General features: G+C 37.8%; 1 protein-coding gene, 3 long non-coding RNA genes and 1 pseudogene across 6 annotated transcripts; 4 read left to right on the forward strand and 1 right to left on the reverse strand.

Annotated features, from left to right (window-relative positions):
- The first annotated feature begins 211 nt into the window (after positions 1-211).
- LOC122009973 lies at positions 212-1,263 on the forward strand. The gene is made up of 3 exons (XR_006119747.1): positions 212-840; positions 940-1,024; positions 1,218-1,263. It is a non-coding gene; the product is annotated as an uncharacterized LOC122009973 (long non-coding RNA).
- Positions 1,264-2,308: 1,045 nt separating this feature from the next.
- LOC122009971 lies at positions 2,309-5,126 on the forward strand. Of its 3 annotated transcripts, none has more exons than XR_006119745.1 (5): positions 2,309-3,113; positions 3,198-3,326; positions 3,459-3,519; positions 3,693-3,743; positions 4,954-5,126. It is a non-coding gene; the product is annotated as an uncharacterized LOC122009971 (long non-coding RNA). The 3 variants fall into 3 exon arrangements; XR_006119746.1 differs by having other exon boundaries at positions 2,309-2,372; positions 2,847-3,113; positions 3,198-3,519; positions 4,954-5,124; XR_006119744.1 differs by having other exon boundaries at positions 3,198-3,519.
- A 1,059-nt stretch (positions 5,127-6,185) lies between these two features.
- LOC122011139 lies at positions 6,186-7,787 on the forward strand (annotated as a pseudogene).
- A 549-nt stretch (positions 7,788-8,336) lies between these two features.
- Positions 8,337-9,471, forward strand: LOC122012496. Its single transcript, XR_006120236.1, has 3 exons — positions 8,337-8,605; positions 8,733-8,810; positions 9,208-9,471. It is a non-coding gene; the product is annotated as an uncharacterized LOC122012496 (long non-coding RNA).
- Positions 9,472-18,801: 9,330 nt separating this feature from the next.
- Positions 18,802-24,644, reverse strand: LOC122011140. The gene is made up of 3 exons (XM_042567565.1): positions 24,331-24,644; positions 19,781-20,020; positions 18,802-19,690 (listed from the first exon to the last, which is right to left on the reverse strand). The coding sequence occupies exons 1-3, from the start codon at positions 24,642-24,644 to the stop codon at positions 18,802-18,804; spliced, it is 1,443 nt and encodes a 480-aa protein (XP_042423499.1).
- Positions 24,645-25,145: the final 501 nt, after the last annotated feature.

The following is a 25,145-nucleotide window of genomic DNA, read 5'->3' on the forward strand; positions in this document are numbered from 1 at the left end:
ACCGGAAAATAGGCGAATATTAATAAGGGATTTTTCCGGAATTTTTGGAGATTTTCGGGAATTTTTCGGAGCTCGTACGGACGAGTTGACGGGGATAGAAACGGGGTCCGGAAAAGCCTGTTTAGGCTACCCCGTTTTAACGAGGAAAAGTTTTAATTATTTATTTTCTATTTCCTTTTTCTTATTTGTTTTATCCTGTTACTGTGCCGTGCGTTTTCCCTTCTTTTTCGACACTGTGTGCCGACTCTTCATCCTCGCCGAAACCTCTCGTGCATTAACCGCACGAGCGGTTCCCTTCTCTCCCGACCTCTTCTCTTCCTCCTCTCGTCACTGCCTTAGCTATAGCCGACGGTGCTCTTTTCCCTCTTGCGCCGAGTGGCCGACTCCTTGTGCTCACGAGACACTGCCGGTCAATGGAAAACAGCGCCGTCGCCGTGCCCTAGCCGGCCGATGCCATCTCCTTCCTCTTCTCCTTTGCCGATGCCGGCGACCCAATCTCTGCCTTAGTTGAGAGCCACCGTCGACCACCCGGAGCCCTAGTCCTTGCCGTGGAGTTCCTAGCGCCGGCTGTTACTTTTTGTGCCCTAACCCGACGCCAGCCACTTGAGAAGCGCCGGCCACCCCGTTTCCGGCACCCGCGTACCACTATTGGTTTCACTGTGCCCTAGCCGACACTTGCTCCCGAGCCACTCCGACCACCACCGACTGTTGATTGAGCAGCACTGCTGCAAATCCTTTCCGGTACCTCTATCCTTCCGAGCAGTGCAGAGCTTGGATATTCTTTTCTGTTATTGATCAATCCTTCCTTGTGGTGGATCAACAAACACAACTATGAGTTAGGTAAGGATTTTTGTTAACGTCAATAGTGTTATGGATGGAGGTATGCTATTATAAGGTTTTCTATTAAGTTGGATTTGGAATTTGTTTTCCAATTGGCAGTGAACGGTCTGAAGTTGCTGGATTTCGGTCTTTCCGTTGTGAATCGGGTCCGTTGCCATCACAGACGACTGAAGGAGAGTTAGAGGTAAGGTTTATGGTTTTGATCTTTGTGGTAGATTGTTGCTAGATGTATTAGCAATAATTATTGACGTAAGTCTAGAAGTTATATAACGGTGTAATTGGGGTTAATGAAACTAACCCTAACTGGTCGGTGGATTTGAAATTAGTTTAGCTATTTGGTTATAATTAATTTAGCTAAACTATACGGTTTATTACAGGACTTTGATTCGAGACGAGCATCTCGACGCCTGAGTTGGACCATTTCGATTGGAGGCGGGTACTTTGACTTATGTCTTTGATATGCATGATAAATTGTTTAACAAATAACAATAATTGTGTTACTCTTTGTTTCGGTTGGTCACTACATGATTATAGCATGTTGTTTGTTTATTTATTCTGCTCTGCATATTATCTATATGATCATATATGTTTGAGTAGTGACCCAACCACATGATATGCTATGTTCTAGACTTAGGGTTTGTTTGATGCCCTATTTGGTTGTGTACCATTTATTTGACACATCTTTCAGTGGTACACACTTGTATTTATTTATATGGACCATGCCATGTTTTAGTGTCATGCATCATGATTGCATGCTGTACGATTGTCGGCTCTACTATGGTTGAGCCCATCGTCAGTTACATGTACTGCACACACCACCCATGGATTAGTTGTATATCTGGCTGGAGTGTGGCGGTTCTGCTGTTTGGCTCCGTTGGTCAGGTGACTCAGCGTGGTAGCCGGCAGTCAGTTCCGCTCTGTTTGGCTCCGTTGGCATTTAGGATAGCAGCGTGGTAGCCGGCAGATGGTGGACTCTGTTTGGCTCCGTTAGTCAGGAGACAGCGTGGTAGCCGGCAGAGATTTCCTCCCCGTCATTGTGCACCGGGAGATGAGAGCATTGAGCTCCCCCATTTATGATTTGGGGTCAGAGGACAGGAGTACTCCGACAGCATCCCATTCACTCGATCACGCTGCAGGAGCAGTGATGTCAGGGTGCATGGTGATCATATGCACATATTGCATTTATTATTTGTGATTGCTGCATTTACTTGCTGCATTTGTATGGATGCATTTGACTGACATGCATACAGGACTATGACTCACTCGGTCTGACGACCAGTTATTTTTATACTTGATCCCGGTCAGTACAGTTATCTTCTGATTTCATTTCAGTTGCATTTATCCTCCTTATATTCAGGAGACTGTACGCATGATTAGTGTTGTATGTTATTTGTTTTATTATGCATATCAGTTGTACCTGCTGAGTTTTGGACTCACCCCGCCTCCATTGTTGATTATTTTCAGGTTGAGGCTGTCCGGAGCAGTTCCAGTCGCTGGCCCCCCCATCAGCACGTAGAGCCAGTTCTCTGCTGGTTTGAGTCTTATTGATATTTTGGCTTTTTCCATATAGAACGTTGTCTTATTCTGGTTTTGGATCTTTATTTATGGAATGTGTATGGATTATTTTTGTTTGATGAACTCTTGATGTGATTTTTGGATTCTATTCTACTACGTACCTGCCTGGACGGCAGAAGAGGTGAGTTCGTCGGTTTTGAGCTTTACGAGTGTAGTGGAGTAGGGTGGATTTCGAGTCAGAGTATATTTATTTTATGTTGCTATTATCAACTGCGTGGTTGTGGCAGCCAGAGGCTGATTTTACATATAAACTGCGTGTGTATGTTTTTTTTTATTTACAGTTATGATTCCAGCCGCCTGTGGCTGAGTATTTAGTGCTTGTAGAATTTTTTGATTGTCCGCCGTACAGGGGAGGTGCTGCCGAAATTTTCTCGGTCAGGGACTCCTCTGGGGGCGTGACAAACACACTCTAATAAATATTTCACTTGCAGGTGATAAACCACAAGGAGCACATAATGTACAAGATAAATCATGCCATTCACCCCTCTCCAAAAAAGTTTCACTTATAGGAGATGAACCATCAGAAGTACATAATGGGCAAGATAAACCAAGCCATTCGTGCCTCTCTAAAAAAGTTTCACTTGCAGGAGATGAACTGGCAGGAGTACATGATGCACAAGATAAACCAAGCCATTCACTCCTCTCTAAACTTGCAGGAGATAAACCAAGCCATTCACTCCTCTCTGAAACTGTGCCTGGTATGCAAAATTCTCAACTTAGGATGAAGCGTCCTAGCTTGTGATGTCTGTAGTTGCAACACACTAATAAATTTTCACTTGCAGGTGATAAGCCAAGTCATTCACGCCTCACTATACAAGCACATCTTCGTCCATTTATCACTTGCAGGCAAAAGTTTCTAGGAATTGATATGTTCCATTCCTTTAGTTGTATCACCTAGAAGAATCATCAAGGTAGGAGTAGGTAGAAAGTTAATTTAGATACTAACCTCACTATGCAAGTTATCGGGACTGCAACAAATGGTGAATGGCTCTTCTTACTGTACACAATGCATTAGTAGCTGATTTTGTTTACATTCCTTGCAGTAGTACCATTCGTGCTCTATTCGGCATGAAGATCTACGCATTCTGTTGCTTGAAATAGCGGGTGAGCATCGATAACTTAGATTGTAGATTCAATAATTCAGTGATACTAATCTGATCAAACTGTCTTTTGGTTAAGACCTTCATAAAGATGCATAGAAACTGTTCTCATAGAATATTTTAAGGGTTTTTTTCGATATATTGTTCTTGATGATGCTTGTTTTTCTTTCTTTGTAGGTTGTTGTATCGACATCCAGAGCATAAGAAATCAATACTTCCATTTGCTCAGTTAGTTGTCTCTCTTCCATTTGCTTTGTTTCTTAATTGAAGAGATAATTGTTATAACAATACTTCTAACAGATAACATTACTTGTTTCCTTGTGTAATTCTAATAGTCGGGTTCTCTAATTGTTTGTTTCCTTGAACCTTCCATAGATTATTATTTTTTCTCTACAACACAGAGAATTTGTATTAAAGTTCGCATATATATTTTGAATGTTGATAGTGAACTTAATTGATTTTAATTTCCTTGTCTGTTTTCAACATTTGCCTAGACAAGTTCTTGTCATTTTGTCAATCCTGCCTATAACTCAACAAGTCTGCATCCTAAATCAATGTTTAGATGCATTTTCCGCAGGTTTAGTTAATTTCTTATTGCCACGAGTATCTTTTAAGAATATTTTTGACTGATTATTTAGAAACTCAATGGCAAGGTCAATGACATTCATTGATCTAATAGACAGGCACAGGTAGAGTAAACTTATTCTATGAATTTAAATCTATGTGCATAAGTTTTCCAATGGAAGTTACCAAGATAACTCTTAAGTTGGTTAAATTGCTTGTATTTTATTAGTTTGTATTGTATTAGTTTGTATTGCATTAGTTTGTATTGCATAAGTTACATTCTAAGACTATAAGTTGGTTACATTGCTTGTATTTTATGTAGATTTATATGAATAAATCTAATTCTGGAATTCTGGAAATGAGTGTTGTCCTGGAATTGTTTTATATTAGACCTATGCAAAATCATGGAATTGCTTGTATTGCATAAGTTTGTATTTCATAAGTTAAATTTTGAGACTATAAGTTGGTTATATTGCTTGTATTTTATGTAGATTTATATGAATAAATCTAAATCAGAATTCTGGAATTTTGGTATTGACCATTGTCATTGAATTGCTTTATATTAGAGCTATGTGAAATCCTGGAATTGCTTGTATTGCATAAGTTAAATTCTGAGACTATAAGTTGGTTATATTGTTTGTATTTTATGTAGATTTATATAAATAAATCTAAATCAGAATTCTGGAATTCTGGTATTGCCCGTTGTCATGGAATTGTTTTATATTAGAGCTATGCGAAATCCTGGAATTGCTTATATTGCATAAGTTTTATTTCTTAGGCCATAAGTTGGTTATATTGCTTGTTTTTTATGTAGATTTATATGAATAAATCTAAATATGGAATTGATAAGTTTTGTTTAATTTTTCTGTTGCAGGTACGTAACTCAGTCAATTCGTGTAGCTTGAGACTTTTGATGCAATGAGTGAGCTTTGTTAGGTTGTAAATTGCCTTTCTAATGTGTAAAAGTCATATGGAGAACAGTACTAGAAAACATGTGATTTATGCATGCACTACAACAAAAACTGCAAACGACAACACCCCTACGACAACGGTTTTAAGAGAAAGCGTTGCATATTTGCTCAAAGACAACGGTTTTTGCCAAAACCGTTGTCTTTGAACTTCCCATTAAATATAAAAGACAATGGTTTTGGCAAAACTGTTGTCATTGAGCGATTTTTTTTTTAAAACGACAACACTTTTTACAACGGTTTTATAAACCGTTGTCTTTATCCGCGTTTTTAGTGGCTACGACAACAGTTTTGAAAAAAACCGTTGTAATTGAATTTGGTCATTTCCCCCTTCGCTTTTTTCCTTTCCCTCGCTGTTTTCTTTTCGGCGCCGTGTTTTCACGTTCCCAAACCTAAGCCATTTATCTTTCCCTCTCCTCATACGACGTTGTGCTCCTTCTCGTTTCATGGTGAGCGGAGGCGTTCTCCAATGGGCTGTCGAAGATCCAGACGCACAAGAGGGAGAAACCGGAGAACGCCGCAGATTCCTTGAGCTGCAGATTCCTTGAGCCGTCTCTCGATTCTGAAGAAATCGCAGTTTAGTGGCGCTGGCTTCTTCGATCCTTTTTCCTTCGCTTCTGGATCTGCTCCGGTAAGCAGTTTGTTCCTCCGCCTTCGGATTCATAGTCTGCTTCTCATGGATCTGCGCTATTTCTGTATCGCCCGTGTAAGAATGTGTTTTCCTCCTTCAAATCTCTGTTAATTTTTCCAAATCGATGTTCAATCGCTTCGGAATTTGCCATGCAACCATATGATGAATCGCTCGGGAGTTTTGTGTTGTTTTATTGGATTCATTGGATCCGGAGAGTTCGTTGCTTTACTTCGTGGAGTGTTTTCGATCTGGAGATTACTATATTGTTTTTTTATATAAAAAAAGTGTATTTTGAAGTGATTACCAGAGGCGGCGATACTAACTGATCCATTGTCTCGTGCTTTTAGGGTAGAATTGCAATCGATTCCTGGAAGCCTATGGGTGGTTGGAGCTCACAGCTCCTCTTGTTATATCTGGCTGTTCTTTGCTCTGCGAATTATGTTTTATGTGGGAGTACAAGTCCATACGTACGTTCAGAATATCCATCTACCGATATCCCTCTAGATAATGAAGCGTTTGTTATTCCGGAAGGTTTCAACTCCCCGCAGCAGGTATAGCCATGCAAGTGCAATAACAATCATATTTATCAACATACTCATATTTTCTTCATCTTGTTGCTTTTCTGTGGTTTCCATATCTGTCCGATACTCAATCTTCCTAGTTGTATTCAGGTTAGTGTGTTTTGTAGATTTATATTCAACTTACAGGAGATAAATATGTCATGGTAATAGTATCACTCTGTGCGTGATAGAACCGAGATTGATGGAAATAGGGAGCGAGGTATATAATTTTGTGTTGGGGAAGCATAATAAGAATCATTCACATAAGTATGTTTACTATCTCATGTGTGGAACAAAAATGTTAACCTGGATCTATAGCATTTCAAACTATGCATTTTGAGCATGGGATTTAAAACAGAGATAGACTACCTTATTCCACTGTCTTCTTCGAAGGTGGTGGAAATTGCTTAGAGATGCTAGAACTACATTTTCATGTAAAGCTCATCTTCCAACAAGGTAAATTCATTTCTCTAGCATATCAGCAAGATTTGCCTGCAAAATCTTGAAATTTTGTTACACTTCACCCTCTCACACTTATCCATTCAGAAACTTTGATCTTTATATTTATATGTATAGTGTTGTCGAGCTCCATTCTATTTTAGTTTTCATAGAATTGTCTCTCAATAAAGTGGAAACATCGCATTTGATCTAATGCGACATGCAACTGAACTTGTCCATTATTCATTTTTTTCCGAATTTAGGTGCTACTTGCTAGATAGTGGCACAAGCATCATCCCTGTTTCTATGCTTTTCTGAACTTGTAGTATTTTGACGTGCCTTATGACATATATTTGCACATCTGAATTTACATAAATATGATATGACTGACTTGGCACAGAATATGCTAATGTTCTAGACAAATTTCATTGTCTGCAAAAGGGAGATGTTTTTATATGTTCTGATTATTAATCTGTTCTCCTCCGTGATGTAGAATCAAGCAAGAATGGCAATTGGCACTTGTCAATGTCCTTACTGCAATGACTTGTAATGGAATAATTGTTTGGTCCCTTGCACCTTGTCGTTCATATGGGAATACATTCCGCTTTGACTTGGAAAATACAATTCAGAAACTTCCCAATAATATTTTTGAGAATAGCTATCCTATGAGAGAATTTGACTTGCAGAAGAGAATTTACTCTTTCTTCTACAAAGCAGCAGAATTTTCTTTACTGGGACTAGCTGCAGGGACAATTCAAGGTGCTATAACAAAAGATTTTGCTGCCAAGAAGGAGGGAAGGTTAGTGTTTTCTATTTTTCCCCCTTTTATTGTGAATAACTCTTTGAAGATAATTTAATTATATGGTTTCTTAACTCAATTTTATGGTAGGTTATCAGTGACAATTCCTTCTGCAAGTAGCAATGCTCTTGGTTATGGTGCTTTTTAGGATTATATGCAAACATGCGCTATCAACTTTTAAATGGGATTGATAGAACTATGCTCAACCACTTCGATGTTCTTGGAGTTGCAATCTTCTTTAGTACAACATTGAGGTATTCCTATCTGGCTGATGCACTTGATTTTTTTTTTTTGTGAACTTCTAAGTTTTTTCTATATAGTATCTTAAAGTGCTAGTAGTATGTTTTATTTTAATGATACCATTACAACTTGCTAATGGATGCTTGCACATTACTTAACATTACCATAGTTCTCTTTGTTTAGTCTTTTTCGATAGGTGTTCTCTATGTTTCCAATAGCTAATTTATGGTCTTGACATCATCACTCTGGTTTTATTTGTTATTTTTTCCTTGATTTATCCAAGTTAAGCAACTGCAGTTTCATAATAATTATATATCAATTGTTGAAATTATCGGTAATTGGATCTACATCAGTTTGGAAACTTTCTATATGCAGATCATGTTGGTATATTTGAGCCAAATGATGCCATCACATTGGAATGTTTTTTCTCTAAGAAATCCTTTTTTCCTTCTACTAAATTTCTAAATATCTTTCCTTTCCCTTTTTTTTTTCTTGATGAAGTTTTGATCCGCCCAAAGAGGTTTACTGGTTATACAAGACTTGCCATTGTTGTTGTTGCTGTTGTTATTGAAATTCTGGTCCGATTTACAACTAGAATACGTAATGCACTATTGCCTTGGGCTGAAACGGATCTCTTTTGCTTCACAATTTACAATGCTGGCCAGTTTCCATGTAATCGATACACACACTACATGACTACCTCCACCAGCATTGATCTTAATCTTGATAGGAAAGAAATGGTCATCCTTGGCACACAGTATGCCGGGGAGATGAAGAAGGTTTGTTCGGTGTGATGCACTATCTAATGCCTAAAAGAAACATTCTCTCCCTGCACTCTAGCAACAATATGGGCAAAGATGGTGATGTTGCCCTCTTCTTTGGACTATCAGGTAAGTGTTGGTCACACTACTTCCACATTCTTCCATTCTTTGGATTCAGCAAAATCACAACTTGTTGCTCATTTTCTTCTCAAAATTTAAACTTTATTTTCCTAATTGTTGTGAATTTGGATCCCAGTACTGTTATCCAGGTATATGGCTAACAAATTTGACAAGGGCAAGGTATGAAGTGAGGGAGAAGACATGCACGAGGAAGGTATCCATTTCCGTCCACTTGCTTCCATTCTTCTAAATCTCATGCTCTGATATTTGTTTCATCTTAATTTTCAACATTTTCTACCTTTTTTGATTGCTTTCACTGCTGTTGTGCTGCATGATAGTATTCAACCATTTTCTTCTATTATTAATTTTGACAATATTCCTTGGTTTTCCTTCATTGTTGCATGTCTTTAATGCAGCATGTCTTTGTTGGCCCTTTCGAGCGGGTCCATGTATGTTATGTTCCATTGGTGCAGTGGCTCGCTCTCCACTTATTGTTCATTTTTCCCCTCTTGATCACCTTGAAATATCTATATCTATTCTAGCAATTACATCGGTATTATATTTTCTATTGAGAAACATTTATTTAGTATCTTTTTATTGGTTTTGAACAGAAGAAGAAGAGGCGAAGAGGGTTGAAGGGAATGGAGAGTATGGACTCGGATTCAAAGTGAAGGGGAATAAGAAGGGACAATTTCGTTTGTTTTTTTCTCCCTTTTTTCTTTGATGTAGTTTTTCTTTCTTCTGAATTTGGATTTTAATGTGAGTAGTTGTCAATGGTAATATTTGACATATTCTCAATTTTCTCAAATAATTTCTTTTATTTGACTTTGCTTCTTTATTATTGATTTTTTTTACTAATATAATCTGGGTTTGTTAACAGTTCATGAAAACAATTTACTCCAACGAAGAAATTGACGAAGTGCGATCCGAATGAGCGGATTGCGTACTAGACTATATTCATTACTAGGTATAAATTACTAGACTTCAAAAGATGGTTGAACACTTTGTTTGTGACTCCATGACTTATTGATTTTGATTCCTTAGTGCTAATAATTTGTTTGTTCACAGCTAGCTATCTCCTTTGCTCAATACTTCATTCTTGCATTTCTACCATGAGCAGAATTAGCTGACATTTCCCTTATTTATTGCCTCTCTTTGTGGTCCAAAATTAATAATAGCTGGGTTGTGTGAGTAGCTTATTTAGTTGTTTTCGAATTATGCAAGGACTGACAATGTGGAAGTTATCTCTTTGTGAATTGTTAGATGATGACCTTTTTGTATCTTATGAGTTGCTCTACAAATTTCTTGTTTGTACTCTCCTTATGGTTTTCATCTATATGTCATGACTTAATCTTGTTTTTCCTCCTATAATTTATTATTTTTTCTTGTTTGTACTCTCCTTATGTCAATTTGCAGCTCCTGGCAACTTGTTACTTCCAAAATGGAAAAGCATATTATGCCTACCAGGTCTTAAAGGTAATGCAGTCTAGAAAATGACACAGAAAATTGCATGAATATTTTGTTTCAAGATGTTAATGGATGTAATGCGCTTTGCATGGATTCTATTGATCTTGGATGATAGTTCACTTAAATAATGTTAGCTGCATGTAGTGCTAATTATTTAATAAACTATGTTAAGCTAGGTATCACTGCTCCTAGTAGATTCCATGTACTGTTATTCTCTAATAAACACCTCTTTTTGTTTCCTTCATTTGGTTTGATTTTGCCTTCTATGCACTACAAATTGGTTAATTACATTCTCCTTTTGGAATTCTGGAATTTGATAAGTTTTGTTAAATTTTCTCTTGCAGGTCGGGCAATTCGTGAGGCTTGAGTTTTTTTGATGCAAGAAGTGAGTTTTGTTAGGATGTAGCTTGCCTTGCTAATTTGTAAATTAAAAGCCATATGGAGAACATCAAATGGAAAACATGTAATTTAATGTATATGGAGAGTAATGGAAAACATGTGTATTTTGATGAGTAACAACTCATTTTGTATATTTTTGTATATGTGGCTACAAGATGAATTATATACGAATGTTTATTTTGGATTTAATGTAGTAAATATTTAGTTTTGCATTGGTGGTTTGCTTATAGTAAAATAAGATTGGTTGTTTGGTATTAATGAACATTAAAGACAACAGTTAAAAATGTTGTAAAAATCAGGTAAACCACAACGAAATTTTTTTGTAAAAAGTGATAAAAGACAACGATTTTATCCGTTGTAAAATATATTAAAACTGTTGTAAAAAAAATAAAATGTGTCAAATATTCTCTACCACAACAGTTTATATCCGTTGTAAAAAATGTCTACCACAACGGTTTATTTCTGTTGTTAAAATTATCTACCACAATGGTTTTAAAACGTTGTCGTATCCTTCGTAGCCAAATTTTGGGCATATAAATAACAACGGATAAAAACCGTTGTCAAATGTCTACAAAGACAACGGATTCAAAACCGTTGTCGTAGGGCAATACATTCTACAACACCCTCAGTTACAACGGTTTTTTGACCCTACGACAACGGATAATATCCGTTGTCGTTTGCTGTTTTTGTTGTAGTGATGGTTTGATACTACTCATCTTGTATATGTGTGGCTACAAGATGAATTATATATGGATGTTTATTTTGGATTTAATTTAGTGAATATTTAGTTTTGTATTGGTGGTTTGCTTATAGTAAAATAAGATTGGTTGTTTGGTATTAATGAACATTAAAGACAACAGTTAAAAATGTTGTAAAAACTAGGTAAACCACAACGTAATTTTTTTGTAAAAAGTGATAAAAGACAATGGTTTTATCCATTGTAAAATATATTAAAACTATTGTAAAAAAAAACAAAACGTGCCAAATATTATCTACCACAACAGTTTATATCTGTTGTAAAAAATGTCTACCACAACGATTTATTTCTGTTGTTGAAATTATCTACCACAACGATTTTAAAACGTTGTCGTATCCTTCGTAGCTAAATTTTGGACATATAAACAACAATGGATAAAAACCGTTGTCATATGTCTACAAAGACAACGGATTCAAAACCGTTGTCGTAGGACAATACATTCTACAACACTCTCAGTTACAACGATTTTTTGACCCTACGACAACGGATAATATCTGTTGTCATTTGCAGTTTTTGTTGTAGTGTTCTTCTTCTTCTCCTTCAAGCAACCGGCCACCAAGTGCTTCTCCTCTTCTTCTTCTTCCTCTCCAAGCAACTGGCCACAAGGATATAGCAACCCTTGATGTCGCTCGTCCTAAGGAAGCAAAAGAGATGACATGATGAAGGTGGTGCCGCCAGCCATAAGAAAGAAGAAAGGAAAGGAGCATGGCCGACCACCAAGGAAATAGAGAGGGAATAAGAATAGGTTGTCTTGTACATGAGGCACCCTCTCCTCCTCTTTTATAATCTTTGGTCTTAGTAAAAAAAGGAAAGTTTAATTAAAACTTCCTTTTAATCTTCATATGGCCGGCCACATCATGGTATACCAAAAAGGAAAAATTTTTACAACAAAAATTAAAGCTTCCTTTTAAACCATGATGTTTACAAAAAGGAAAGTTTTAAACATAATTAAAACTTCCTTATTTATGACCTCCCTTTAAAAGAGGAAATTTTAATAACAATTAAAATCTCTCTTTTTAAATTTTCTATTATACATGGCAATAAAAGAAAGTTTTAAAATTAATTAATCTCTCTCTTTTAAAACATGTAGACAACTACAAAAAAGGAAAGATTAATTAAAACTTCTCTTTTTAAATCATGGTTACATAAAAGGAAAGTTTTATAAAAAAAATAAAACCTTTCTTTTAAATATTATAGATAACTACAAATAAGAAAAGATTTAACAAAATTAAAATCTCTCTTTAATCTTTTGTAGATAGCTATAAAAGGAAAAAATTTTAAAATCTAAAACTCTCTTTTTAAAATCATGAGGAAGACTATAAAAGGAAATTTTAAAAATAAAATTTCTCTTTTAAATCCCTTTCATGAATGACTATAAAAGGAAAGATTTTAACAAAAATTAAAATCTCCTTTAATCCTTATGTGGTCGGCCCCATGCTTGGACACAAAGCATGATTTGGCCGACCACTACTTGGCCTCCAAGCCTATACTTGGCCGGCCCCCTTGCTCCAAGCAAGGTGTGTCCGACCCATTATGTTGGTGCAGTAAGCATCCGACGATCGAACCTCAGTTTTGATAATAGCAAAGGGATTCAAAGTTAAGATTCCTTGTTATCTAACGTGGTTAAATAAGGTTTCAGGAGAGTCCTAACTGCGGTTAGGCAAGGGAAAATCCTAAGGGGGGGTAATCTTAGGTCCTAGGGGGTGGTAACCCTAGGTGAAGGAAAATCCTAAGGGGGGGGTAACCTTAGGTCCTAGGGGGCGGTAACCCTAGGTAAAGGAAAAATCCTAAGGGGGGGCAACCTAAGGTCCTAGGGGGTGGTAACCCTAGGTGGAGGAAAACCCTAAGGGGCTGCAACCTTAGGTCCTAGGGGGCGGTAACCCTAGGTGGAGAAAAACCCTAGGGGGCGGTAACCCTAGGTCCTAGGGGGTGGTAACCCTAGGTGGAAAGTCTAGTCGGTCTGGAGGACCGGACTGGCATCAGGTAAATCTCCTGAGTGGAGTAGGTGAGGACGCGTTCCCCGCAGAGGGAACAGTAGGCGTCGGGTTGACCTAGGGTTTCCGGTTGGAAACCCGAAGTCAGACTCGGACAGTCCGGAGACTGTCATTATCATTTCTATTATGCTTTATGTGCTAATTTTGTGCTGCAGGGTATATTTGGGATTAATGTATCTTGCAGGGACCAAAGTGCAAAGATTAACCTCGGATGAACAGTGTCCGAGGCGCCTCCATGGAGCTTGGAGGCGCCTCGGGTGCAAAACCTGAGCTGGCTGCGAAGCAAGCTTCAAGGCGCCTTGGAGAGGCTGAAGGCGCATTGAACAAGCTGATGAAGGCGCTTTGGAGAGGTTGAAGGCGCCTTGAATAAGATAAAGTTCGACCAGGTCAGTTCTGATCCACGCGGGTGACGCGGCCAGCCTGGAGGCGCCTTGGAGGGGTTTAAGGCACCTTGAACACCCTTTATAAGAAGGGTTCGAGCAGCAGCAAAAGACAACGAAAGAAAAAGCTTCCTCGTGCTGTGTTCTGCTCAAGTATTGCTTCCGAAGTGCTGCAACATTCCGACGACCCGGAGCTCAGATTTTTCTACCATTGTTGTCGGTATAACTTTAATTACAGTTACATTTGTAATTAGTTTGTAATAATTATACGAGCTTATAGTTGTTGCCCACGGAAAGCGATCAAGGATCGCGGGCCTTCGAGTAGGAGTCGCCTTAGGCTCCGAATGAAGTAAATCCTCCTGTCTCTGTGTGTTTGTCTTCTTTATTCCGCTGCGTTTTTACTCGAGTGTTTTACGAATCAAACGAAATAGCCGCGAGCGCTATTCACCCCCCCCCCCTCTAGCTCGTCTCGATCCAACACATTACTTGGATAAGAAGTGGACTTAGTGGATACAAGGTTTTATAGAGGCTACAACAGGGACCGAGAGGAGAAATTGGTTTTGGTCTCCCGATGAGCTTGAGCTTCCTGTGTTCGCCCCGAACACCCAGCTGAAGTTCATCAATAATAACTCATACCACTAAAGAGTTATTATTGAACTACCACACCAATCCCAAATTACATTATGGGCTCCTTCTTATTATGAGTGCATTAGTCTCCCTGTGTTTAAGATATCGAATGTCCATTAATTAAATGAGTTACTGACAACTCACTTAATTAATATCTAGCTCCAAGAGTAGTACCACTCAACTTCATTATCATGTTGGACTAGGTCCACCTACAGTGTTTACATGACAATCCTTATGAGCTTCTCAAGGGGACATCATCAACCTAGATTACTAGGACATAATTTCATTCTATAATCAACAACACACCATATAAATAATATCATTTCCCAACTTATCAGGCCTATTGATTTAACGAGCTAAATCACACCCTTTGATTAATCAAAGAAATAAATATTAAGTATACGTGCTTATTATTATATCATGATTAAGAGCACACACTTCCATAATAACAGAGGTATTATTCTTTTATATAGTTAGTATAAAAAGATACTACCTCAAATGGTCTTGCTCAATACACTCATAGTGTATTAATGTAATTTTTTAGTCCAGATAAACTAATACCTAATTACACTACAACCACTCCAATGGTTTGTCCCATTCCATCTTGGTTGTGAGCAACTGTTTATAATTTATAAGAAACTGATAACATGAACTTCTGTGTGTCTCCTCACACCATGTTATCTACAATATAAATTAAATGGACAACTACACTTAGCATAAATATTGACATTTGACCAATGTGATTCTTATTTCTAAATAAATGTTTATATAAAAGTTAGATTTTTAGTATACATTCCAACAATTATAATGTGCAGTATCTACTTGGACAGTTAGTTGCTGCACGTTGTTGTACCTAACTGTCCAAGTAGCTGCTACACGTTATAGCAGTTAAGTATCCAAGTATCCGCTACACATTATGGTAGCTAAGTAGCTAACTATCCAAGTAGCTGCTACATGTTATGGTAGCTAACTATCCAAGTAGTTACTACAAAGTGTAGCAACTAACTGTCCAAGTAGCTGCTATATGTTGTAGTAGCTAGGGTTTGTACATTATGGTAGCTAACTGTCCAAGTAGCTACTATATGTTATAGTAGCTAGGGTTTATACGTTGTAGCTGCTAACTGTCTAAGTAGATGCTACACGTTGTGGCAGCTAAGTAGCCAAATGTCTAAGTAGCTACTAAACGTTATTGCAGCTAACTGTCCAAGTAGTTGCTACAATATGTAGCAGCTAACTGTACAAGCAAGTTTTACATGTTGTAGCAGCTAGAGCTTTTATGTTGTAGCATAAATCTTAATAAAAATTATTGTACAGTGTTGAAAAATAATTAGTGGACTAGACATGCTTACAATCAAAAATAGAGAGGGGTGCTAAGCAACGTGTAGCGTCGACTTTGTTTGCAAGGGCAGTTTGGGGTGCTTCTAGCCAACTCGAGAACAAGCACGCAGATATAATGTGCTTAGATTGCCTCTCCTTTACTTTTCTTGCCGATAAGAGCTAGAGCAACGGAAGACGACAGCGAAGGAAGGAGCCAGAGCTAGATTTGGGAAAGTTGAGAGTTTAAAAATCCAGAATGGAGAGGGGTGTTGAGCAACGTGTAGCGTCAACTTTATTTGTGGTGGTAGTTTGTGGAGCTTCCAGCCAACTCAAGAACAAGCATGCGGCTGTATGTTGTGTTTAGCTTGCCTCTCCTTTGCTTTTCTTACTTGTAGGAGCGAGAGCGACTAAAGACGGTGACGAAGGAAGGAGCGAGAGCGAGGGAAATTTAGATTTAGAAAAGTCGAGAGATTAAAAATGAGTCACGAGTTTTGAATAGAGGGCTGAAGAGAAGAGAGAATAAATGGAATTTAATAATGTAAATAAATTGCGTTGGAAAAGCCACATAAACGCATCACTCACGGTCGCACAGGAGGCATCGGGCAGCATATATATTCCTCTCCATGGAATAAGAGAGATTAAGGGTTTTATTCTTTTCTCTCTTCCTCTTGTTACCACTGCCTAACCTAACTTGTCATCCACCTTGTGCCATCGGCCAAAAGGTTTGGCCAAACCTCCATGTGTCGCTAGCTTCCTTCATGTACCGTCAGGCAACCTCCAAGAGAAGTCGGCCAAAAGGTTTGGTCGGATCTTGTGCCGCTAGGTGAGCTAGGTGATGCCCTTTCCTCTAAAGGTCATAAGAAAGGTACAACTCTTAAACTACCATTATAAATCTACAATTATTGTTGTGTCCAAAAGAATTAACATATATTCACAATGATATGATATTATCCACTTTAGGCCTAAGCCTTTATGGTTTTATTTTTGGGCTTTACCCAAAAGGTCTTATACCAATGGAGATATCTTCATCCCTTTTAAACCCTTGATCTTTTTCATGTCTTTTCAATGTGAGACTTTGATTATATTTCTAACAATCTTCCCCTTAAATAAAGGACCATCATTACTTTCATGGTCTGGTCTCCCTGCAAGCATCCGATCACTCTTGACCTACTTCGGGCCTTCCCACAATCATTCGGTCACCTTGACCTACTCTGGGCCTCCCTGAAAGCATGCGACCACCCTGACATGCTTCAGACCTCCCCTCAACTTCATTCAAGGTCACTCCATATAACATCTAGTCTAGACTATGACTTTGATACTATTTGTTAGGACACTTGAAAGCTAAGGGGAAGGGGGGTGAATAGCTTCTTTTATTTCGTTGATGATATATTGTGGCAAAAACATAAAGCAATATTAACTTGTTGGATTTTACTTGGTCTCCGTCTCTTTAAGGTCACTAATCTAAGGGTCCACTCTCCTCACTCATAGATGTACTATGAAACCTCCTTTAGGTGGAGAAACCTCATACAAACTCGAATACAAGAAATGCAACATAAGTTTCATAAGAAATAAAAAATGATTATAACAATGAACCTTACTTTACGCGCTCTTTTCTTGCTTGAAATAGACCCTTGATGCTTGGAAAGTGCAACAACACTTCTCTTCCAAACCCTCAAGAATTGGCATGAACAGTGATTTTGAGTTGTGCCTTCAAACCTTCACGAAAACCCTTTTCTAGGGTTTACTCGACATCACCAATCAATTCAACGTTTTCCTAATCGATTGTCACGTCAGTCGACCATTCGAACACTTGCAGAACATCTCTTTTTCAAATCTCAAATTGATTGGTGAGTCATACCAATCGATTTGTCAGCTTTTAATTGATTGGCTAATCAATTCAAAAGTTTATTGTTCACTTACAAACTCTTACCAATTGATTAGGCAAACTCCTAATCAATTTGGCCTCTTCGCGAATAACTCAATCGATTGGGCACCTTCCCAATCGATTTAGCACATGTGCTTCATGAAAATCACACTTCAATCGATTAGAGATTATGCTGATTGATTACCTAATCAATCCAGAACATTCTATTTCGTGAGAAAATGCTCCCAATCGATTACCTGATTGATTGACTTTAGCCTTAATAGATTACCTGATTGATCCAGAACCCTTCTATTTCACAAGGAAAAGCTCTCAATCGATCACCTGATTGATTGGATTTGGCCTTGATCAATTACCCAATCAATTGCCCAGAGCTAATCCCCTAAATCTAGTTTTAGGGTTCCTTTACCCAACCCGAAGCCTTCCATGAAATGTTGAGACTTATCATTGCCTAGCATATAGTCAATTTTGACCTGCCAGGACTTCTTTACTAAGTGTCCGATCAACCTTTAACCAATTTGTATTTTCTGTGTTGTATCAACTTTCTGTTGGACTTTCAATCACCAAGTGTGGTTCTCCTTGACCCACTTAGATTTATCTCTTACCTAACTTAGTTAGGGTTTTCCCTTTTCTAATCACAGTTATAACTTTCCTTTGTCAATGTGTGATCCTCCTTTACTCACTTGGATTTTCCTTTGCAGAACTTCAGTTAAGACTAGTCACTTAGTAGACTTCCACCTTGTCTAACATCTAATTAGGACTTTTCCTTACCTAACCACACTAAGAATTTCACACCAAGTATCTGGTCTTTCTTGACCGACCTGAATTTTCCTTTAGATAATCTTTCTGTTGGACTTCCCTTTGTCTAACCCTCACAAGAAGTAATGAATAATGAAGGTCAACAACCTCACTCAAATTGCATAGATCATCCAACTCAACAAAGCTACTCGGCTCAACCTAAACCATCCTACCTATTAGACTCATTTTACAATCCAAGCCTAACACTGCTCATCAAAACCAGCCCCCACTCATTCTGCCTTGTTGAAATTAACCAATTCGATAAACACAATAAACTTGTCTCGCTTACAAAATTACACTAATCAAATGAAATTAATAATTAAATATTATTGAAAATTATAAAAACAAATAGATGAAATGGAATGACAACATTACTGACAAAAAAAATTAAACGAAAGTATCTGAAATGGTAAAATGAAAAAAAAAAAGGAAAAGCCCAACAAGATTAATATAGTTCATGTTATTATAAAACTAGATTTAGGATTTAGCAGATTTAATAACTGTAAGCTTGTCCATAGATAAAGAGTAACAAGTCAGTCAGTTATTGATTTCGTTCATCTTCTTCCGACCCTCTTCATCAGCCCTCATTCACCCTTCTCATCGACCAAATAGAGCGCCGCATTAGCTCTATCAAAAAATGCTTCTGTCAGCGCTGTGCTAGAAGACAAAGCAGCATCAAGCAAATCAAGAACCTGAAACACGAACAAAGAAAGCAGCATCAATCTCACAGTTAGATGTAATGCAATTGTAGCAACAGAAGATAGACAGACCTCTTCTTTATCTATGCCCAACTCTACCATCTTGACTGGTTCAGAGATTTGCCTGCGAAGTGAAAAGAGTGATGTGAAGGAGAACGGGGTGACTACCAGTTCGTCGCTAACAATGTACGTTAATTTCTTGCAGAAGCTTCCCTTAGGAAAATCTAATCCCTTGGGTGATGTTTTGGGATCTAGTAGCAGTGCCCGTTTTGCCTTTCTACCATAATGGAAAGGCGAGGAGCAGTAGTACCTCGTTGAGCTTAGTCTGCAGCGGTAGTCACATGCGTAGTACATTTCTTCCCTCGCCACCTCTACTTCAATAGCTCGATTGTTGCAGTTAAAATATGGCGGAAGCTTAGGATTAAGTAGTCTCTCTTCGCAGCCTGGAACCATGCAGCCTAACGTGTGCAATTGTCTTGCACTGTCATACAAGTTATTAAGACATGTAATCCTACATCGACCGCCCAGCTGCTTCTTTAAAGTACCCAATGGGAATGTGAGGAAACTGAAAATTTCATTAACAAAATCCTGACTAGCTTCAGCATACAGCACCTTGTTCCCCACAAGAGACAGCTTGATTCTGTATATAATCTTCTTCTTGTCTAACGCCTCGATTGCGACTGTTTTTTTTACAGGAGGAACTGAAAACTTGGGGGAGATATCTCCCTCCTTGCGCAATAAGACATCAGTCAGTGGAGTGTCGGAAACGAGGGATCTTTTAAGAATATGCAAAACCAGCATGCATTGAATTTATAGGAATGGTGATTCTTCCTTGATAATTCTCAGTTAGAGAATGAAAATTAACTGTGCTCGTTTTATTCCTATCGATCTCTCTTCGAGGCCAGTCCAGTCACCACAGCAACCGAAAAAAGACGACGTGGCGTGCTCAATTGATGCTACCAAAAGAGCATCAGTAACAAGAAATTTATCCCCCCTGATGAATACGCCACGACACTCTTCGTAATTAACATTGTCTTGATTCAGATCGTAGCTAATTGCCTCGTCCATGCCCTCACCACAATGGCATTCGAGGCTTGAATAATAGCTGAGCGCACGAAAAGAGCAAACTTGGGTTGTATCGTATGTGTATAATGTAAAGAGAAGAAGAGAGAGAGAGAGAGAGGAAGGAATAAGATGAGAATAATAAAATCAATTGTTCATTGATATTTGCCCTAAGGACAATACAATATATATAATGTTCAAAAGTACTTGGTCAAATAACTAATTAATAAATAACAGAATTATTCTAAGAATAATTCTGAGAATAATTATAACAGAACTATTTGAATAATCCAAATACTAATATGATTTGATTTGGTAATTTGATCCGGTCAATTTGGATAATTCTGTTATATCTCTTTTACCCCCCGACAAACTCAACGGGAGATCTCTGACGTTGAGTTTGCTTGCTAACTTGTTGAAGCGTTGTCTGGATAGTGGCTTGGTAAAGATATCAGCGATTTGATCTTCAGTAGAAATATAAGAGACGGATAACTGCTGAGTTGCCACACGTTCACGAACAAAATGAAAATCAATTTCCACATGTTTTGTACGAGCATGAAAGACTGGATTTGCTGTGAGATATGTTGCTCCAATATTGTCGCACTAAATTTTTGGTGCAATATTTGATGCAAGATGAAGTTCGGAGAGAAGTGATTGAAGCCAAATAATTTCTGACGTTGTATTTGCTATAACTTTATATTCTGCCTCAGTGCTTGAACGAGATACCGTTGGTTGCTTTTTCGAATTCCATGAGATAAGATTTCGTCCAAGAAATATTGCATATCCACTAGTAGAGCGTCTATCTTCAGGAGAACTTGCCCAATCTGCATCACTATATGCATGTAAATCTCGAGACGATTGGCGATATAAAAGAAGACCATGTAGAATAGTACCTTTGAGATAGCGAAGTATTCTTTTTACATTATCCCAATTTTGTTCAGTTGGAGCATGCATGAATTGACAAGCACGATTTACCGCAAAAGTAATATCAGGGCGTGTGATAGTGGATCAGATAGAGCAGGAGAGGATGAAGTTGAAGAGTTGTTTATAGCAATTGGTGTAGAGACCGGACGTGCTCCATCCATTTTGGCTTTTTGAAGAAGTCTAGTAATGTATTTGCTCTGAGAGAGAAGATAGCCATCCTCATGTGGAATAAGCTCAATACCAAGAAAAAAATGAGCAATACCCAAATCTCTAGTAGGAAATTCTTGATTGAGAAGACTTAATAAAGTTGTGATACCCTTGTGATCATTGCCGGTTATCAGAATGTCATCCACATAAATAAGAAAAAATATCATATTTTCATCATTATATTTGTGAAATAGAGACGAGTCAGTCTTTGATCCAGAAAATCCTTGAGCTTGTAACCATTTAGATAGTCGATGAAACCATGCACGAGGAGCTTGTCGAAGACCATATAAGGATTTCTTGAGTTAGCAAACATGAGATGGAAATTGTGGATGAATGAAACCAGGTGGTTGCTCCATAAATATAGTTTCCTCAAGATGACCATGGAGAAATGCATTTGAAATATCCAATTGTCGTACAAGCCAATTAGAACTAACAGCTATTGATAATAATAGTCTGACAGATGTAATTTTGATGACTGGGCTGAAAGTGTCATTAAAGTCAATACCTGGCTGTTGACTAAATCCTTTAGCTACAAGTCGAGCTTTGTATCTTTCAAGAGAACCATCAGCTCGATGCTTAAGACGAAATACCCATTTAGAGCCCACAACATTCATTGAGGGAGTGCGCGGAACTAGAGTCCATGTTCCATTGCGAAGAAGTGCATCAAATTCTGTAGCCATTGCACTACGCCAGTTTGGATCCTTGTTTGCTTGTGTAAAACAGGTTGGTTCAATAGATTTGGAAGAAACCACTAGAGCTCGTGGAAGGGGATATCGAGTTGCATTTGGTGGGCAACGCTCATAAATATCACTAATGGGAAGCATGCGACGAGGAGCATTATCATTTGAATCACTTGTTGATGACGACGAGGAAGTAGGCTGACATGGTGATGTAGATGACGGACTTGCATTATCCGAGGAACCAGAGAGCATATTATCTTCGATCGGCGAGACTTCTAAGATTGGAGCAGCAACCGGAGGTGATTCTGATGATATAGGAGAGTTATTAGAGAGCTCCGGAGCAGGACCTAGAATTCCATCACTTCTGATAATATTAGGTGGCATTAAGAAGGTGCCACTTGTATCTGGAGGAGAGATTGAAGAAGCTACCGAAAAAGGGAATAAAGACTCATCAAAAGTAACATGTCGTGAAATATAAATTCGTCCTGTTGGTATATGCAAGCAACGATAACCATGGTGCAAATTGCTATAACCAAGAAAAACACATTGTAGTGAACGAGAGTCAAGTTTGTGTTTAGAATAGGGGCGTAACCATGGATAACATGCGCAACCAAAAATTCGAAGGAAAGTGTAATCAGGGGTTTGCTTATAAAGTTTTTCAAAAGGACATTTATGATTGAGCAATGGTGTAGGAAGTCGATTTATGAGATATACTGCAGTGCTAACAGCTTCATCCCAAAATTTGCGCGGAACTGATGCATGATGAAGAAGAGCTAAGGCAGTTTCAATTATATGTCTATGTTTTCTCTCAGCAGAGCCATTTTGTTCTGGAGTGTGAGGACAAGAAACTCGATGAACAATTCCACAAGAGACAAAATGACGATGGAGAGCTTGATATTCACCTCCCCAATCAGAATGAAAAGAGAGTATTTTACGATTAAAAGATCGTTCAACTTGAATTTGAAAATTACAAAATATATCAAATAAATCAGATTTCCTTCTCATAGGATAAAGCCAAATATATTTACTAAAATGATCAATGAATGTAACATAATATTGGAAACCTTGATTAGACAAAATAGGTGCAGGGCCCCAAACATCAGAATGGATTATTTCAAGTGGAAAATTAGAAACATGATCGGATAAAAAGAAAGGTAGCTTATGACTTTTAGATTCCATGCAGGCCCTACATGAATAAGATGGAGAGGAGGTAATAGAAGTAGGTAAACCATACCTATTGATGATTGACTGAACAATACGAAGGGAAGGATGACCAAGTCGAGCATGCCAAGCTGGTTTATTTGTGCGTTCACCAACAAAAGCTTTGATTGAAGAACTCTGAAGACAATAGAGGCCATTTTTGATTCTCCTATAAAACACAATAGCATTTGTTCCTCTATCCTTTATAAGATAATGATTATGATGAAATTCAAAAATGACATTGTTATCAAGACAAAACTGGCGTGTAGAAAGTAAATTTTTAGTGATAGATGGAACATGAAAGACATTGCGCATGTGAAAAGCTCGATTAGATAAATGAACATATGTGTTTCCAAGATTAACAATTTGCAAACCTGAACCATCGCCTACTTGCACCATATCTGAGCCATAATATGACATTACGTCTGTAAGGATATTATAATCTGATGTGACATGATGAGTTGTTCCAGTGTCAATATACTAATCAGTAGATGAGAACTCTGGGTTTTTACCACAAGTAGGCACAGACGAAAGAACTTTAGGATATACTTGTGAAATAGATGGTTGTCTTGAGGCTGTAGGACCACCAATGAAATTTGAATCAAATGGACTAGGACATTGAATACCAAAATGTCCAATTCCAAGACAAATTTGACATTTTACCCTAGACCAATCAAGTCTTTTAGGGCATATATTTCCAGTATGACCAACGATGTGACAAATTTGACATCGGTTTGGACTTTGCTTTTGTCCTCTTTGATGTCGTCGAGTATTTGACATCTAAAGTAAAAAATAACTTGTCCGGTGGTGGTAAAAAAAAAAAGATTAAGGAAGAGGAAAGAGAAGCAAAGGGGTTGGCAACGGAAGAAAATAAGTATTTTTTGTTTGTTCTGAAAAATAGAGAAGAATAAGAAAATTAAAACACGTAGGAGAAAATAAGAGGCTTGAGGGAAAAATTTAAAAATTCGCCGTTTATACGATCTCCGCCCCAAGAGGTTGAGGGAAGATAAAAAAGAGAGATGGCTCTGATACCATGTAAAGAGAAGAATAGAGAGAGAGAGGAAGGAATAAGATGAGAATAATAAAATCTATTGTTCATTGATATTTGCCCTAAGGACAATACAATATATATAATGTTCAAAAGTACTTGGTCAAATAACTAATTAATAAATAACAGAATTATTCTAAGAATAATTCTGAGAATAATTATAACAGAATTATTAGAATAATTCTGAGAATAATTATAACAGAATTATTTGAATAATCCAAATACTAATATGATTTGATTTGGTAATTTGATCCGATCAATTTGGATAATTTTGTTATATCTCTTTTATATAACTCTCCCATATCATCAATATTAATCTTTAACTTCTGGCATGTTACTCCAGATGAATTCACCGGCTTCGTCAACATCGATCTGCACGCTTCCGTGGCAAGGTATTTCTTGTCGAGACGTTCGACGCCTTGGTAAAGCTTATCGAAGCAACCCAAGGACGACCGCTTGTTGAGAAGGCGGACGACGGTGCCGACAGGGAGCGTGAGGAAGCTGAGTAGAACATCCACGAAATCCAAGTCCGATTCGACAAAAGCAACGCAGTCCTTGGTCTTGTTCACAAAGACTTTGAGGGTGATTTTCTGCTCATCAGTGGCCATGTCGAATTAGCTCAGGCAACGTCGGAGGAGGAGATAGAACAGAGAACTTGTTTGAATCTTGTGTAAATACTGCGGAATATTTATGGTAGTAACTTGCCATGCCGATTACTTAAGGAGTTAACTAAAGAAATTTATGGGGCTTTAAATTTTTTTTGGAGTTGCCGCGCGTGGTTTAAGTGCAATTATCACGGAGAATTCTGAACGTCAATAATTGCTTAGGAATGGGGCTCAATAATTGCTTAGGAATGTGTCGCCACTTATTAGAAAATTAATTAAATGTATGGATTAGTTATATTTTTAATGCTACAAAATTATTATCGAATTATATAAATTATTTAAAGTAAATAATTAATTATTTAGAAGACTAATTTACTGATTTAGCGTTTGATTGGGGTTGTGAATTAATTATTCAAGGGGGTAATCCTCACTTCAGGGACTGTCCTATATAATTTAAAAGACAGATAATTCATGAAAAGTTTCGCATAACACATCGGTCATATG

This window comes from Zingiber officinale, chromosome 8A, assembly GCF_018446385.1.
Source record: "Zingiber officinale cultivar Zhangliang chromosome 8A, Zo_v1.1, whole genome shotgun sequence".
Taxonomy (NCBI): Eukaryota; Viridiplantae; Streptophyta; class Magnoliopsida; order Zingiberales; family Zingiberaceae; genus Zingiber; species Zingiber officinale.